This window comes from Agelaius phoeniceus (genome assembly GCF_051311805.1).
Source record: "Agelaius phoeniceus isolate bAgePho1 chromosome W unlocalized genomic scaffold, bAgePho1.hap1 SUPER_W_unloc_1, whole genome shotgun sequence".
Lineage (NCBI taxonomy): Eukaryota > Metazoa > Chordata > Aves > Passeriformes > Icteridae > Agelaius > Agelaius phoeniceus.
In genome coordinates, this window is record NW_027509866.1 from 4,223,244 (window position 1) to 4,236,211 (window position 12,968).

The 12,968-nt window shown below is 54.9% G+C and overlaps 2 protein-coding genes across 2 annotated transcripts in view; one reads left to right on the plus strand and one right to left on the minus strand.

Moving 5' to 3' along the window:
* The window catches only part of LOC143692452 (uncharacterized), a 358,232-nt gene that overhangs the window by 164,867 nt on the left and 180,397 nt on the right, over nt 1–12,968 (minus strand). The gene's annotated exons all lie outside the window — the stretch shown is intronic.
* LOC143692518 (olfactory receptor 14J1-like) lies at nt 5,269–6,201 on the plus strand. The gene has a single exon (XM_077172760.1). It carries the CDS (start codon nt 5,269–5,271, stop codon nt 6,199–6,201), a length of 933 nt encoding a protein of 310 aa, XP_077028875.1.

Sequence of the window (12,968 nt, forward strand, 5' to 3'; positions counted from 1 at the left end):
CTTAGCTATTGTGGTGGTTTGACAGGAAATGTGTTTTCTGGGATGCTGTGGTCAGGCCTTTGGATGTTCAGATTTTAATATTGGCATCTAGTCTTGCCATTGAGACATTGGACACGCCTCTGAGAACACGGGGTTAAAAGCAGAGCTCTCGCCTGGGAGGCTCTGTTGGGTTCTGGCACCCAGCTGCTGGCTGGGCAGGGGGAGGGGAAAGCCATGTGGCCGGGAGAGGTAGGCCTGAGGCCGGGGGTGGAAGGGTGGAAGAGAGAGAGAGAGAGACACCGGGAGCCATCGGGCAGCCCCCCCTGAGAGACACAGAGAGAGAGAGAGAGAGAGAGAGAGAGAGAGCCACTACCTGGGACTGTAACCTTGAAACTGGATAAACATGGGCCTGTGCCGGCAGCACGGCTGGGACGGGGAAGAAGGGGGGGTGCAGCCGGCCGCTTGTAGGAGCTTTTAACCCCTTTTCAGAGAATGAGAACTTTACAGAACATTGACCTCTCCTAGAAGACAGAGTGGAAGATGAGGAAGGAATGTGCAAGTGTGAGAGAGGTCTGGGTAAGTGAGAGATAGTGGAAGAATAGAGAAGAATCTTAGTGGGAAGAGATGATGGAGTGGCTTTTGCTGGACTCTTTTTGTACAGCCATGGACAGAACCATGTTCCTTGTGACACAGAGACTGCATCTAGGGGGAGGCAATGCCTCAGAACCAAGAGGGTTCAGTGTTGATGCCCCTCGGCCCCAGGGGGTGAAAAAATATGGGGGGGACAGGTGTCCCAAAGGAGAGACTGTGCCTTTTTTGGATCAGGACAGAGCATCCTTAAAAAGACAACCCTAGAAGCAGCTCTGGTCCGTGTTCAGTGGTGGGAGCACTGGACATGAAAGGAAGAGGTCACTACGGCAGATGTACTCCGGGCGGTGCCACGAGTGACACGGAAACACACAAGGCTTCAGCTGTGTTTCCAGGGGAAGCCCATGGTACAAGAAGGACTCCTCTCCTCTTAAGGAACTGAGGATTGATTGACTGAAGGGTGGTGCTGGACCACGAGTTGGTGATTTTGGGGAATAGATGTATTGTATTGGAAATTTGGTGGGGGGAGGAGGAAATGTATTTGTAAGGTTTTCATTTTCCCTGTGTGTGTTCCTTTTTATATATAGTGTAGTGTAGTTAATAAAGTTTTGTTTTCTTTCCTAAGTAGGAGCCTGCTTTGCTTATTCCTGGTCACATCTCACAGCAGAAACCAGGGAGAGGGTATCTTCATGGGGGCACTGGCATTGTGCCAGTGTCAAACCATGACAGCGCCCAAACAGGGACCCTGACACTCAGGGCTCCCTGTGTCAGTCACGTCAGCTGGGGTTAGCCGATGGATAGGCCAGGGCTCCCCGGGATTTTGGATTGTGCTGGGCCCAGTGGATTCATCGTTGCTTCGAGGGACCTTGCCCAGGATCGGCAGGGACAACAATGGTTTCACCTGCATAGGATTGCAGGTGGGTTTGGGGAAATGCAAGACATTTATTGCCCATTTTGCCACTGTGTTTTTACAATATGCACCCATGGCCCATAACTGATTTGGAGTGTTATGGTGGCTCTTCCCCATAAGGCAGAGCAAAAAAAAAGGGTAGTCAGATGTCCAAAGTAGAAAGGAGCATACATGGATGCTTTAATTCTCACTGATCATGACTTTATATTTTCAAAGTACGAATTAAAATCAATCATGAGGTGGATCATTAAAAATTTTCCAGACGCCTCTGCTGCTGAAATCCATACCACTGAATTTTGGGACTCCGTCGGAGTTAAAAGGGACCCCATTGCACCCTGCATGCTCCCCATCTTCCACACCATCCTTGAGACCCTTCATCAGCAAGCAGTGGGTTGAAAACTCAGTCCATTGGTCACTCCTAACTCGGGACCTCCCCTCAAACCTGCCTTTCTCAGACCTTCCACGATGGTCCAAGATGGCAATGGCCACACAGTCTTGGAGCATCATGCCCTGGAGACTCAAGGTGGAAGGAGCCTGAATGTGGCTCAGGAGCCCAACCATCCTCCCTCCATCTTGGCTCCTCCACTTCCTGCTACCACAACCTTCTCTTCCGCCCTGAATAAACCTCCAGACTCCACCCCCACAACTGCGGGTCACACACCCACTGTCAATCATTCCACCTTCACCCTGGGCCATGCCTCCAGTTAAGGAAGGAGACTGGCAAATAACCTCAAAACTCCTCATTGCCCCTGTATGAAAGAAGGGGGCAGAATCCCAGGTGTCAGCCATTGATTTATGGGGAAATCAAGGATCTGTGTAGGGCAGCTAAAGACCATGGAAAGGACTCATCTTATTTTAATGGCCTAATGAGGGCCATGTTTACAGCACATGCTTTAACCCCCTATGATTTAAAATATATTATGACCATGTTGTTGTCACCTACAGAATACACCCTGTGGGAAGGGGGATGGAAGTGTTTACTAAATCAATTAATAGCAGACTGTGCTAATAATGAGGCAAGGGCAGAATTGACAATCAACCATCTGGCTGGAGAAGGACAACACAGCCTGCCAGATGATCAAGCAGCAGGTATCCCCAGAGAAGTATTGGATGATATCAAAGAGATGGCTTTGAAAGCTTTAATCCAAGTATCGGATGGTAGCACCCCCAGTTTGGACTACCTTGGGTGGCTGCAGCTAAAGCTTTAGGGCAATCAGACCATCCTGAGTGCCTGTTAAGTAAGCAAACCAATGCTGCCTCCCTCACATTGAGTGGCTGCTCTCAGACACAGAGACCATCAGACACGCCACCTTGCAGAACAGCACTAGAGTTTTTACTCTGGGCACATGGGCATGGCTGTGTAGACTCTGAGAGCATGTGCTGCATGAACCTCTCCAGCCACAGCGAGTCAATCCACAAGAGCATTCAGGTACTGAAGGAAGGGTGCAAGAAGCTTCAAGTGGAAAACAAAGACTGGTTCAATAAACTCTTCCAAACCAAGGGACTAAAAGGGATGTATGATGTCTAGCTAAAAGAGGACATTTAATTCTCTTAATGGTTGTTGTTGTATTGTTAATTGTCCCATGTTTGTTTGGATGCTTTTAGAAAGTCTTACAAAATTCTTCCAATTCCATCTTTGTGGTAAAACAGAAAGGGGGAAGATACCCAACACAGGATTCTCATGGACTCCTTGGAGGGGAGAATTGGAGGCCAGGATGGCACAAAAACCTCTCAGACACTCAGTGTGGGAAGGAAAATCCTTAAAAGTACCTAAAAGTATTCTTAGATCCAAACTACCTTAAAAACCTTGAGTATCTCAAGGCATTAATGAGCCCCACTCACTGTCAGTGCAAAGCTCTCAAGGGACTCATTAAAGAAGATAATTGGGGCCATGATTGCACAAACCTCTCACAGACTCTGGATCAAAAGGGAAACACCAAGTACCTTCAAATATCTGAAGTACCCTGAAGTATTAATGAGCCCCACTGAGTGTTGTTACTAACAAAGCCTCTTCAGGGACTAATTACAGCAGATAATTGGAGGCCATGATTGCACAAACCTCTCAGAGAGTCCAAGGCAAAAGCCAAGCCCAAAGTCCTTTGAAAAACCTGCAGTCCCTGCAGGGAGCATGAAGGAGCCCCCAGGGCCATTGCTGAGCAAGGCTCCCCAGGGACTCCTTGCAGCAGATCCTTGAGGCCACTGGATGTGGGCTAGGGGGGGATGCTGAGGGCAGCACAAGGGGCTGACAGTGCCCAGCCTGGCTGGGGCTGTGCCAGGAGGCCCCAGGGCCTCAGGACAAGGTGTCTCCTCCCAGCCCTTGCTGGCACAGACCCTGCTGTGCCCCAGGGCACCAAGACTTGGCTTCTCTTTGTCCCCACCTGTCATCACTGCCTGCAGTTCTCTGCTCTGCCTGGGGCCTGGGGACACTTGCTCAGTCGTGTCCCTCTCTGGGACCCATTAAAAGTCCAAGAAAGTTTGGAGTTGGATTCTGCCTTGGAGTTCTGCAGAGGTTTCTTCAGCTGCCTCTCAGGGACTGATGTTCAGGGCCTGAGCACAAAGCCCCAGAGGCTGATTAAAATCCTTGTGCTGTGTCTGTGCTGCTGAGCTGGGCTGGGCTCCTGGGCCAGAGGCAGCTCCTGCTCACCAAGAAGAGCTTCAAAAGCACATTTCTCTTGAGGAGCAGCTCTTGTGCCAGCCCAGCAGGGCTGGGGCACTGCCTGCAGCCAGCCCGGGCACAGCCCAGAGGCACAGAGAGCTTCAATCAGTCAGGGCTGGGAAGGGGCTGAGAAGTGCCTGGGGCACAATCACTGCCAGCCCTTGGCACAGGAACCTCTGGCTGCAGGACAGTGCAGCTGCAGCTCCTGGAGCCATCTCCTCAAGCTGGAACATGCCAATGCCTACAGAGCCTGTGAGTACAACTCTGAAGATTTCTGGTGCAGGGGAGGTGAAATGCTGTTGAAGATCTGACATGCTGAGGGGTTCTGGTCAGTCATAGACTATTTCCAAGAAAAGGATTTCAACAAAAATTAGAAAATTTCCAAAGACTTTTCCTTTAGTTTCCTGCTATTGGAGAATGGCTGGGAGGGGGGATAAATATTAAAGGATGATTATGAATTATTATTTATGAATTTTGACAAGTGCCTGAGACAACCGAACTGTGCTTTTAGTGACCAATAGGTTCACAGGAGATCCCTAATGTGCTTTCTGCCACTCTGCCCATGGACAGCAGCAGCATCACCTTTGCTGGAGCCATCAGGCTCAGTCTGAGCTGTCCTTTCGTAAGCTGCAAACAGAACCTGCCCCCAGCCAGTGCCCTGCAAACAGGCAGGGTTCTGTCAGGCCAAGGAGAGTGCACAGAGATTTGGGGTCTGTGAGTGCTGGCAGGGAGAGATCAGGCACAGGGAAACACCTGCAGCAGGGAAATCTGCAGGAAGCAGAGAGAAGATCAGGCAATGAGAGAAAACAAAGCCCAGCAATGCTGTGGCAGGGAGAGTTTAGAGATGCCCACAGGAGCCCCTGCAGTGCAACCCCTCCCTCTGAACAAGCCCCCTCCCTCCTGTGCCCCAGCCAAGCCTCTGCCCTCGGCCTGAGAGTTCCTGATATCTAAGAATAGAAGGAAAGACATAGGGGGAGCTTAAAAAGAAAACCCTAGAACTCTTAAACACCAAAGGCTGTCTTTGTGTTCCAGGGCAGGGTGTATGGGAAAAGGCTTTGATTTTGGTTACAGGAATCTCCTCTAACTCTTCAATGTCCTTTCTCCATGAACGGGTCGCCATGTGCAGCCCCAGCAAATGTCCAACAGCAGTTCCATCAGGCACTTCCTGCTGCTGGCATTGGCAGACACGCGGCAGCTGCAGCTCCTGCACTTCTGCCTCTTGCTGGGCATCTCCCTGGCTGCCCTCCTGGGCAACGGCCTCATCATCAGCGCCGTAGCCTGCGGCCACCACCTGCACACGCCCATGTTCTTCTTCCTGCTCAACCTGGCCCTCGCTGACCTGGGCTCCATCTGCACCACTGTCCCCAAAGCCATGCACAATTCCCTCTGGGACACCAGCAACATCTCCTACACTGGATGTGCTGCTCAAGTATTTTTCTTGGTGTTCTTCCTCTCAGCAGAGCTTGCCCTCTTGACCGTGATGTGCTACGACCGCTACGTGTCCATCTGCAAACCCCTGCACTACGGGACCCTCCTGGGCAGCAGAGCTTGTGCCCACATGGCAGCAGCTGCCTGGGCCAGTGCCTTTCTCAATGCTCTCATGCACACGGCCAATACATTTTCCCTGCCCCTGTGCCATGGCAATGGCCTGGGCCAGTTCTTCTGTGAAATCCCACAGATCCTCAAACTCTCCTGCTTCAAATCCTACCTCAGGGAACTTGGGCTCATTGCTTTTAGTGTCTGCTTGGTATTTGGTTGTTTTGTGTTCATTGTTTTCTCCTATGTGCAGATCTTCAGGGCTGTGCTGAGGATCCCCTCTGAGCAGGGACGGCACAAAGCCTTTTCCACCTGCCTCCCTCACCTGGCTGTGGTCTCTCTATTTGTCAGCACTGTTATCTTTGCTCACCTGAAGCCCCCCTCCATCTCTTCCCCATCCCTGGATCTGGCAGTCTCTGTTCTGTACTCGGTGGTGACTCCAGCCCTCAACCCTCTCATCTACAGCCTGAGGAACCAGGAGCTCAAGGATGCCCTGAGAAAAATGATGACTTTATCTTTTAAGAAACAGTAAACTCTCTTTTTCTGCTCTATAACCTTAAGAATGTAACTCTTTACAATCTCAGCCTTTTTTTCCTAGTTCTGCAGTTTTTCATTGAGACCTTTTTTTATTATTATACTAGTGTTATAATGTTTTTTATAAAATACTGTAGTCCTCTGCTGAGCATGTCTACATGGACATCTACTTTTCTTGTGTAGCACAAAGACTTTCAGGGGTCTTGTTCCCTGTTCATTTCAATAATATCCAGTGTCTGCCCTGCCTTGTGTGTCCAAGGCATTTCCTCAGCCCTTCTCTGGCTCTGCAGGGGCAGTGCCTGTGAGCTGAGGCTGAGGGAAGGGGCTCCCAGCACAGCAGCACGGCCAGGGACAATGGCCCTGCCTCTTTGCACATCTGCTCCCCCCAGCTCCACACTCCCCTCCCCAGCCCTGCTGTGGGTGCAAGGCCAGAGTGCTCTGGCAGCTTGGTCCCTGTCCTGCTGCGTGTCCCTGCTGTGACCTCAGGCAGGGACAGGCCATGGGCACTGCTGGGACACAGCTGGGCTCCAGCACAGCAGCTCCATCAGCAAAGGGCATCTCCTGAGGGCAGGGCAGGGAGGCTTTGCTCCCCTCCAGAGTCACTCTCAGGACTCTTAAGGGGCTCCTTGTGTTCCTTGCTCTCCCAGGGCTCAGTGGGATGAGATCAGGGTCTCACTGGGGCCTTCAGGGGACTCAGGTCTGGGTCAGGTTTTGCTGGTTGGTGGACAGTGCCCATCAGATGCTGAATGGTCTGTGCTGAACCTTCCTGGGGCTCTGCAGCTTGTGCCAGGACTGATGACAGGGGAATGTTTGTCTGGAGGGCCTTGGGAGCTGCAGGAGAGCACAGGGGACCTGCAGGGACAGAGTGTTCCAGGGGCCAGCAGGGAGTGGAGCTCACTGGGCACAGGCCTGGCCAGGGTGGGGTCACCCTGAGATCAAGGCCTGAATGTCTGCTGTGAGCCAGGAGAGCTCTGCAGCCCAGGGACACAGCAGGCACAGGGAAAGGAGTCTGGGCACTGACTCCTCTGCCCCTCAGGGATCTCCCCCAGGAGGATCCAGGGCAGCCCCGAGCCCCTCTGGCAGCCCTGGAACAAGGCAGGCACCTCTGAGCCCCTCCATGGCCCCGCAGAGCCCGTGTGGGAGGGGGTCAGGGCAGGAGCACCCTCAGCTGCCTCTGTGTCCCAGGCTGAGCAGCAGAGCCCAGCAGAGGCAGCCCAGGCCCCCGGGCAGCACAGCCCCCGTGCTCTGCAGAGCAGCAGCCCCAGCTCGGGGCTCTGGGCAGCAGGGCAGGGCTGCAGCAATGGCTGCTCGGGCCAGCACAGACGTGTTCCCCTGGGAAAGGCTCTGGGGGCAGCTGGCATGGGCCAGGAGCAGGGCAGGAGCCCGTGGGGGTGCAGAGGAGCCCTGGCAAGAGGCTGCCCTGTCCCTGGGCCAGCAGGAGCTGCCTGAGGAGCCCCGGGGCCAACTCTGCTGCTGGGCTGGGCAGCGGGGCTGGCCCTGGGGCTGCAGGAGCTGCCCGAGCTGAGCATCTGCTGAGCATCCCAGACACAGAGTGGCTGTCCCTGACCTCCAGGGCCTCCAGTTCCTGCTGCAGGGCCTGACCTGACTCTGCTGCTCTGCTGGGCTGGGGCAGGGGCAGGGAAAGGCTGAACTGGGCAGTGCCAGGGAGGGGAAAACAATGGAGCCTTGTCCCCATGAGTCCCCACAGTGCCAGAATGGTCTCAGTGGTTCCATGAGGCCCCACAGTGTCACCATGGCCCCTTGGTTCCATGGACCCCCATAGGGTCACCACGGTACCCTGGTTACAGGAGGCCCTTCAATGCCACAATGTCCCCTTGGTTCTATGGAGCCCACAGGCTCAGTTTTGCCAGTGGGCAGGGTCAGCACCAAACACACAGACACCAACTGAAGGAATTGTGTAATTTATATAATGTATGTCTGCAAAAAATTACAGTAGGAGAGGCTCAGCAAAGCACATAATCGTTAGAAAATAATCACAACAGGAGCAGCTCAGCAATGCACCCAACCATCCCCAGCAAAGATTGCCTGCAGTGATTGAGAAAGATCCAGCCCCAGTTACCCTCAGCCTTTACCATCCCCCAGACCCACACAGCAGCTGGGGAAGCTGTCACAGCCAAGGGCTGCAGAGCCACTCCTGGGCACTGGCAATTCCTGCAGGTGCCTCCAGCCACAGCTGAGGCTCCAACCCCGCTGGGAGAGGGCCCAGCTCTGACAGTGCTGAATGGACAAACTGACAGCACTGCTAGTGTGGCAACATCTGCTTTCATCCTCCTCTTGGGTCCCTCCCAAAGCCGGGCCAGGGCCCAAGGAAGAACAAGGGAGGTGACTTTGATCCTTAAACCCCAAACAAGGCCAGATGTCAGATTTCATGGCCTTGTCTGGCTTCTAAATACACAAAGGTCAATACATGTTTCACTAAGGAGTGGCTACATCTATCCCAGTGCTAATGACCATGCATATCTCATCAGGGAGCAGATACAAAGATAACCTTTGCTTGGAAGGTTCATCCAGAGGCCACCTTGGGCTCAGGGCCTGCTGTTCAGGCCTCACTCAGGGCTGCTGTCCAGGCCTTGGCACTTCGGGGACGTGGTTTAGTGCTGGGCTTGGCACTGCTGGGTGAGTGGCTGCACTGGGTGAGCTCAGAGGGCTTTTCCAACAGAAAGGATTCTGTGATTCCATGACTCTATCCACTGCATTCAGCTGGGTCCATGTTAGCAGCATTCATTTGCTCAGAAAGTCTCCTCTTGCCCAGCTCCTGCGGCCTGAGGCTTCAGCTCCTTCAGCTCCTGGTGCTGAGCTGCTCATGCTGAACGAGACGACTCGGAGAGAAGAGCACAGTCCATGCAATTCCTTCTGGGACATGGAGAGGGGAGGCTGTGCAAACAGGAGCATTGTTTGCTGTGGCCTCCTCTCTGCCCTTCACGCCTTTCAGCGCTTGGAACCAGCCAAGAGCTTTCTCCAAGAGTGCAATGGAGCAGCTGTTCCTGCTCCTGGCTCTGGCTCTCTCCAGTCTCTGCCCTTGCCTGCTTCTGTCCCTCGTGCTGTGCCCTCTGCTCCCCCAGGGCTGGCTGGCTGCTGCCCAGGACTGTGGCACTGGCACAGATCCAGTGCTCCGGACCCTCCTTTCTGTGCCCTTGGAGCTGCCTGGGCACAGCAGCCTTTTCCAGCTGCAAGCTCCCCATGGACAGGGAGTGCCCAGCTCCGTTCCTTGCACAGCCTCCAGGAGCCCAGGGCTGCCATCTCAAGTCCCTGCTGGCTCTGGGGGCTCCCAGGTGCCTCAGGCTGCTGTGACACCGCTGCACACGGGAGGGAACAGCGGCAGGGGCTGTGCTGAAAGTCAGCTCCATCTGCTGCTGCTGCTGCTGCTGCTGCTGCTGCTGTGGGGTCATTTGTGCAGCCCTGGCCCAGAGTCAGGGATCAGATCCTGCCAGTCTCTTCCAGCCCTGGCTGCTCAGAGTTTGGGCCCTGGAGCCTCAGGTGGGCAAAGGCAGCTGCTCCTGGTCCCTCTGTGTGCCCGTGTTCAGCAGTGCTGCTCCATCAGGCTGTGCCCAGCAACGGGGAAAAGCCTCAGCCCTGCAGGGCCAGGAGCTGCCGGGCTCTGCCTGAGCAGCTCAGCCAGCAGGAAGGGAGCTGCTCCACACAGGAACCAGGAGCAAAGGACATTCCTTTTATAGGACATGTTTTCGATTTAAAGGAAAAAAAAGAAAAAGGGAAAAAATAGGTAAATTGTAAAAGATAAGAATAAAATCCAAGTGTTAGTGAAAAAACATAACATAATCTTAGTGAAAAAGACAAAACATAAATGCAAAGTTACATTCTTTGCATTAAGAAGTAAATTATTTTAAAAAGAGAACTCAGTTATTTACATTGTAAATGTGCTGATGCCATGGATGCATCTTACTGACCTCAGCAGCCTTTTAAAAGATTTTCGGCTTTGTTTCCAACATTGGTATTTTAAATTGTGGTTGAAGCAAGAGGAAATTGCTTTGTGCCCTTCCAGCTCCAAGCAGGACTGGGAATGGAAACTCTGTCAAAGCCCAAATCCTTTAGAAGATGCCCTTCCTTCTCAGCCTGGAAATGAGCTGCACATACCCTTTGAAACTGTCAGGGATTTCCTAGAGACACAAAGTGCCACTTAGGGCTTTTTGCTCTGGTTTGGCAGTGCAGAAGGGCAATTCTCCATCCACCAGCTCCAGACTGCACTGCCTCAGGAGCACGGCCCACTCGCCAGCTTTGGCCCACTCGTGGCACTGCTAGAGGAGGAAGAAAGTGCAACTGCACAATTCCAGCCAATCAAGAAGGAAGAATGGGACAGACAAAACAGCCTGTACAGATCCAGGCGTTCAGCTAGGACTGTGGAGAGTTTGGGTCCTTGCCAATTGGATGTGTGTCCCCAGCTGCAATCTCTGGGCCTGCAGCAGAGTCTCACTCACCTGCCAAAGCAGAAAGCTCAGGCGCTGTGCTGGCAACGGGCTCGTCTGATGCAGAGCTGTGAGAGCAATGTGAGGGCAGAGCCAGCCCAGCTGGGCCCAGGGCTGAGCCCAGCAGAGCCCTGGCAGAGCCCAGAGCAGCCTCAGCAGCCGCAGAGCCCGGCTGCAAGGAGAGAAAGCAGAAACCGCCCGTCAGCTGAGGGCTCCTGTGCCCTTGTGCCAAGGCCTGCGGTGCCCAGGCCGTGCTGGCTGTGCCCAGAGCTGTGCCCAGAGCTGCCCATCCCTGCTGCCTTTGGCAGCAGAGCAGGAGGGCAGGACATGTGCCCAGCCTGCAGCCAGCCACGGCACATCCAGCCCTCAGCAGCTGCCCAGAGCCAAAAAGCAGCTGGGCAGCAACTGAAGAATTCATTGCATCTGCCCCAGCAAAGGGGGAACCTTTGGTGCCCGGCCAGGCCGTGCCAGGCCCAGATCTGGGAGCATCCCCCTGCCTGTGGACTCACCTGCAAATTGGGCCTGGAGCCTGGCTTTGAAGAAGGTGCCAGAATCCAAGTCCATCATCTTCAGCTGGCCAGGCCGAGGAAGAGACTGTCACCCTTGAGGTTTTCCTTGGTGTCTCCAGCAACAGCCCCACCTGGTACAGCTTCTCCAGGGGCTCCTTCTCCTTCCTGGGGCCAGACCAGGCTGTCAGGGCTCTGCCCAGGGCCCCAGCCATCCATGAACCAGACAAACCAAACCAGGGGGAATGGTGGCCACCAGTGCTTGCCACACCAGGTCTCCAGCTCAGCTCCAGCTCAAGAGCTGCGTGTTCCCTTCTGCTGACCCCTGCTCAGAGCTACAGGCAGCACAAAACCAGCCTGGTTTGCTTTGCCACTGAGTGCCAAGAGATGTGTGGAGCTGGTACCTGCCAGGCCCCTGGATCCAACTGTGCATGTGGATCTCTCCCATCTTCTAGGGCAGAGGAACACCCTGCACCCAAGGATGGCAGAAAAGCTCTTCTAAGGATGGCCTGTCTGAGGGTTGCATGGACAAACACCTCTTAATGATATCCTGGCACTCTGGGGAGAGAAACCAGAAATCACCAGTCAGCTGGAGAAGTTGCCCCCCTGTTCCCGTGCCCAGGCCATGCTGGGTGTGCCCAGAGCTGGGCCTAAACTTCCCCATGGATGCTCTGTTTGGAGGAGAGCAGGAGAGCAGGACCTGTGCCACCTCCTCAGCAGCTGCCAGAGCGGGATGCCCACGAGCCCGCTGCTGTCTCCCAGCACTGGGATTCCCCCCGTGCCCAGAGATGAGGATCCACCTTGAGAGAGCCATCGTGGGAACAAGATCCGCCCCCGGATGATCTCCTGGCCCCTCCTGAACGGGTGCTTGCCCATGACCAGGTGGCACAGCAGGAGGCCCAGGGACCAGATCGTCGCTGCCTCGCCGTAGTAGCGCTGGTGCTGGATCCACTCTGGTGGGCTGTAGGACAGGGTTCCTGTGGAACACAGACACAGCTCAGCAGGGGGATGCTGCTGCTCCCAGAGCCTGGCCCCAGCATCCCTGGCCATGTGGGGGCTGCCCCAGAGGCACACGGGGTGAGCGCTGCCCTCTCACCAGCACCTGGGACTTGTGTACAAACTCGGGGCTGGAAAAGAAGCCACTGGTGCTGGAAGAGGGCAGCAGAAACCCTGGGAAGGCCCAACCATGACACACAAAGGAGAAACCCACCCAGTGGTGGAGAAAACCCACTCTCCTCCCCATCTGCATGGCCCCCAAAAATGTTAATAAGCCAAGGCAAACAAGGGGAGCAGAGCAGTCCAAGCCCTTCCTTGCCTGCACACCAAACCATCTGGGGCACGGGGTCAGACCCCCCTCTCTGCTACCCCCATGGGGGTTTGTGTCGGGCTGGCTGCCCCAGCTCCAGCCCCAGCCCAGGCCACAGTGGGTGCTGAAGGCTGTTGGCAGGGCTGGCAGCTGGCCCCCCTCACACCCCACCCAAATCAACTCGGCTCCAGCATCAATCCCATCCCGGCTGCAATAGGGGGAAGCCCCGGTGCTGCACCCAGGCTGGGCCATGAGATGCCCAGGAGCATCCCCCGGAGGGCTCACCTGCAAACTGGGTGTAGGCTGTGTCTTGGAGGAAGGCGCCACAGCCAAAGTCGATGAGTTTCAGCTGCCTGCTGGCCAGGTCGAGCAGGATGTTCTCGGGCTTGATGTCCCTGTGCAGGACCCCGCAGGCGGTGCAGTGCCGCACGGCCTCCAGCACCTGGCAGAACAGCGCCCGCGCCTCCTCCTCCGGCAGGAACCCCCGCTCCGCCAGGAAAGCCGAGAGCTC

Coding starts and splice junctions, on each gene's coding strand:
- LOC143692518 (XM_077172760.1), top strand. CDS start 5,269: ATGTCCAACAGCAGTTCCATCAGGCACTTCCTGCTGCTGGCATTGGCA.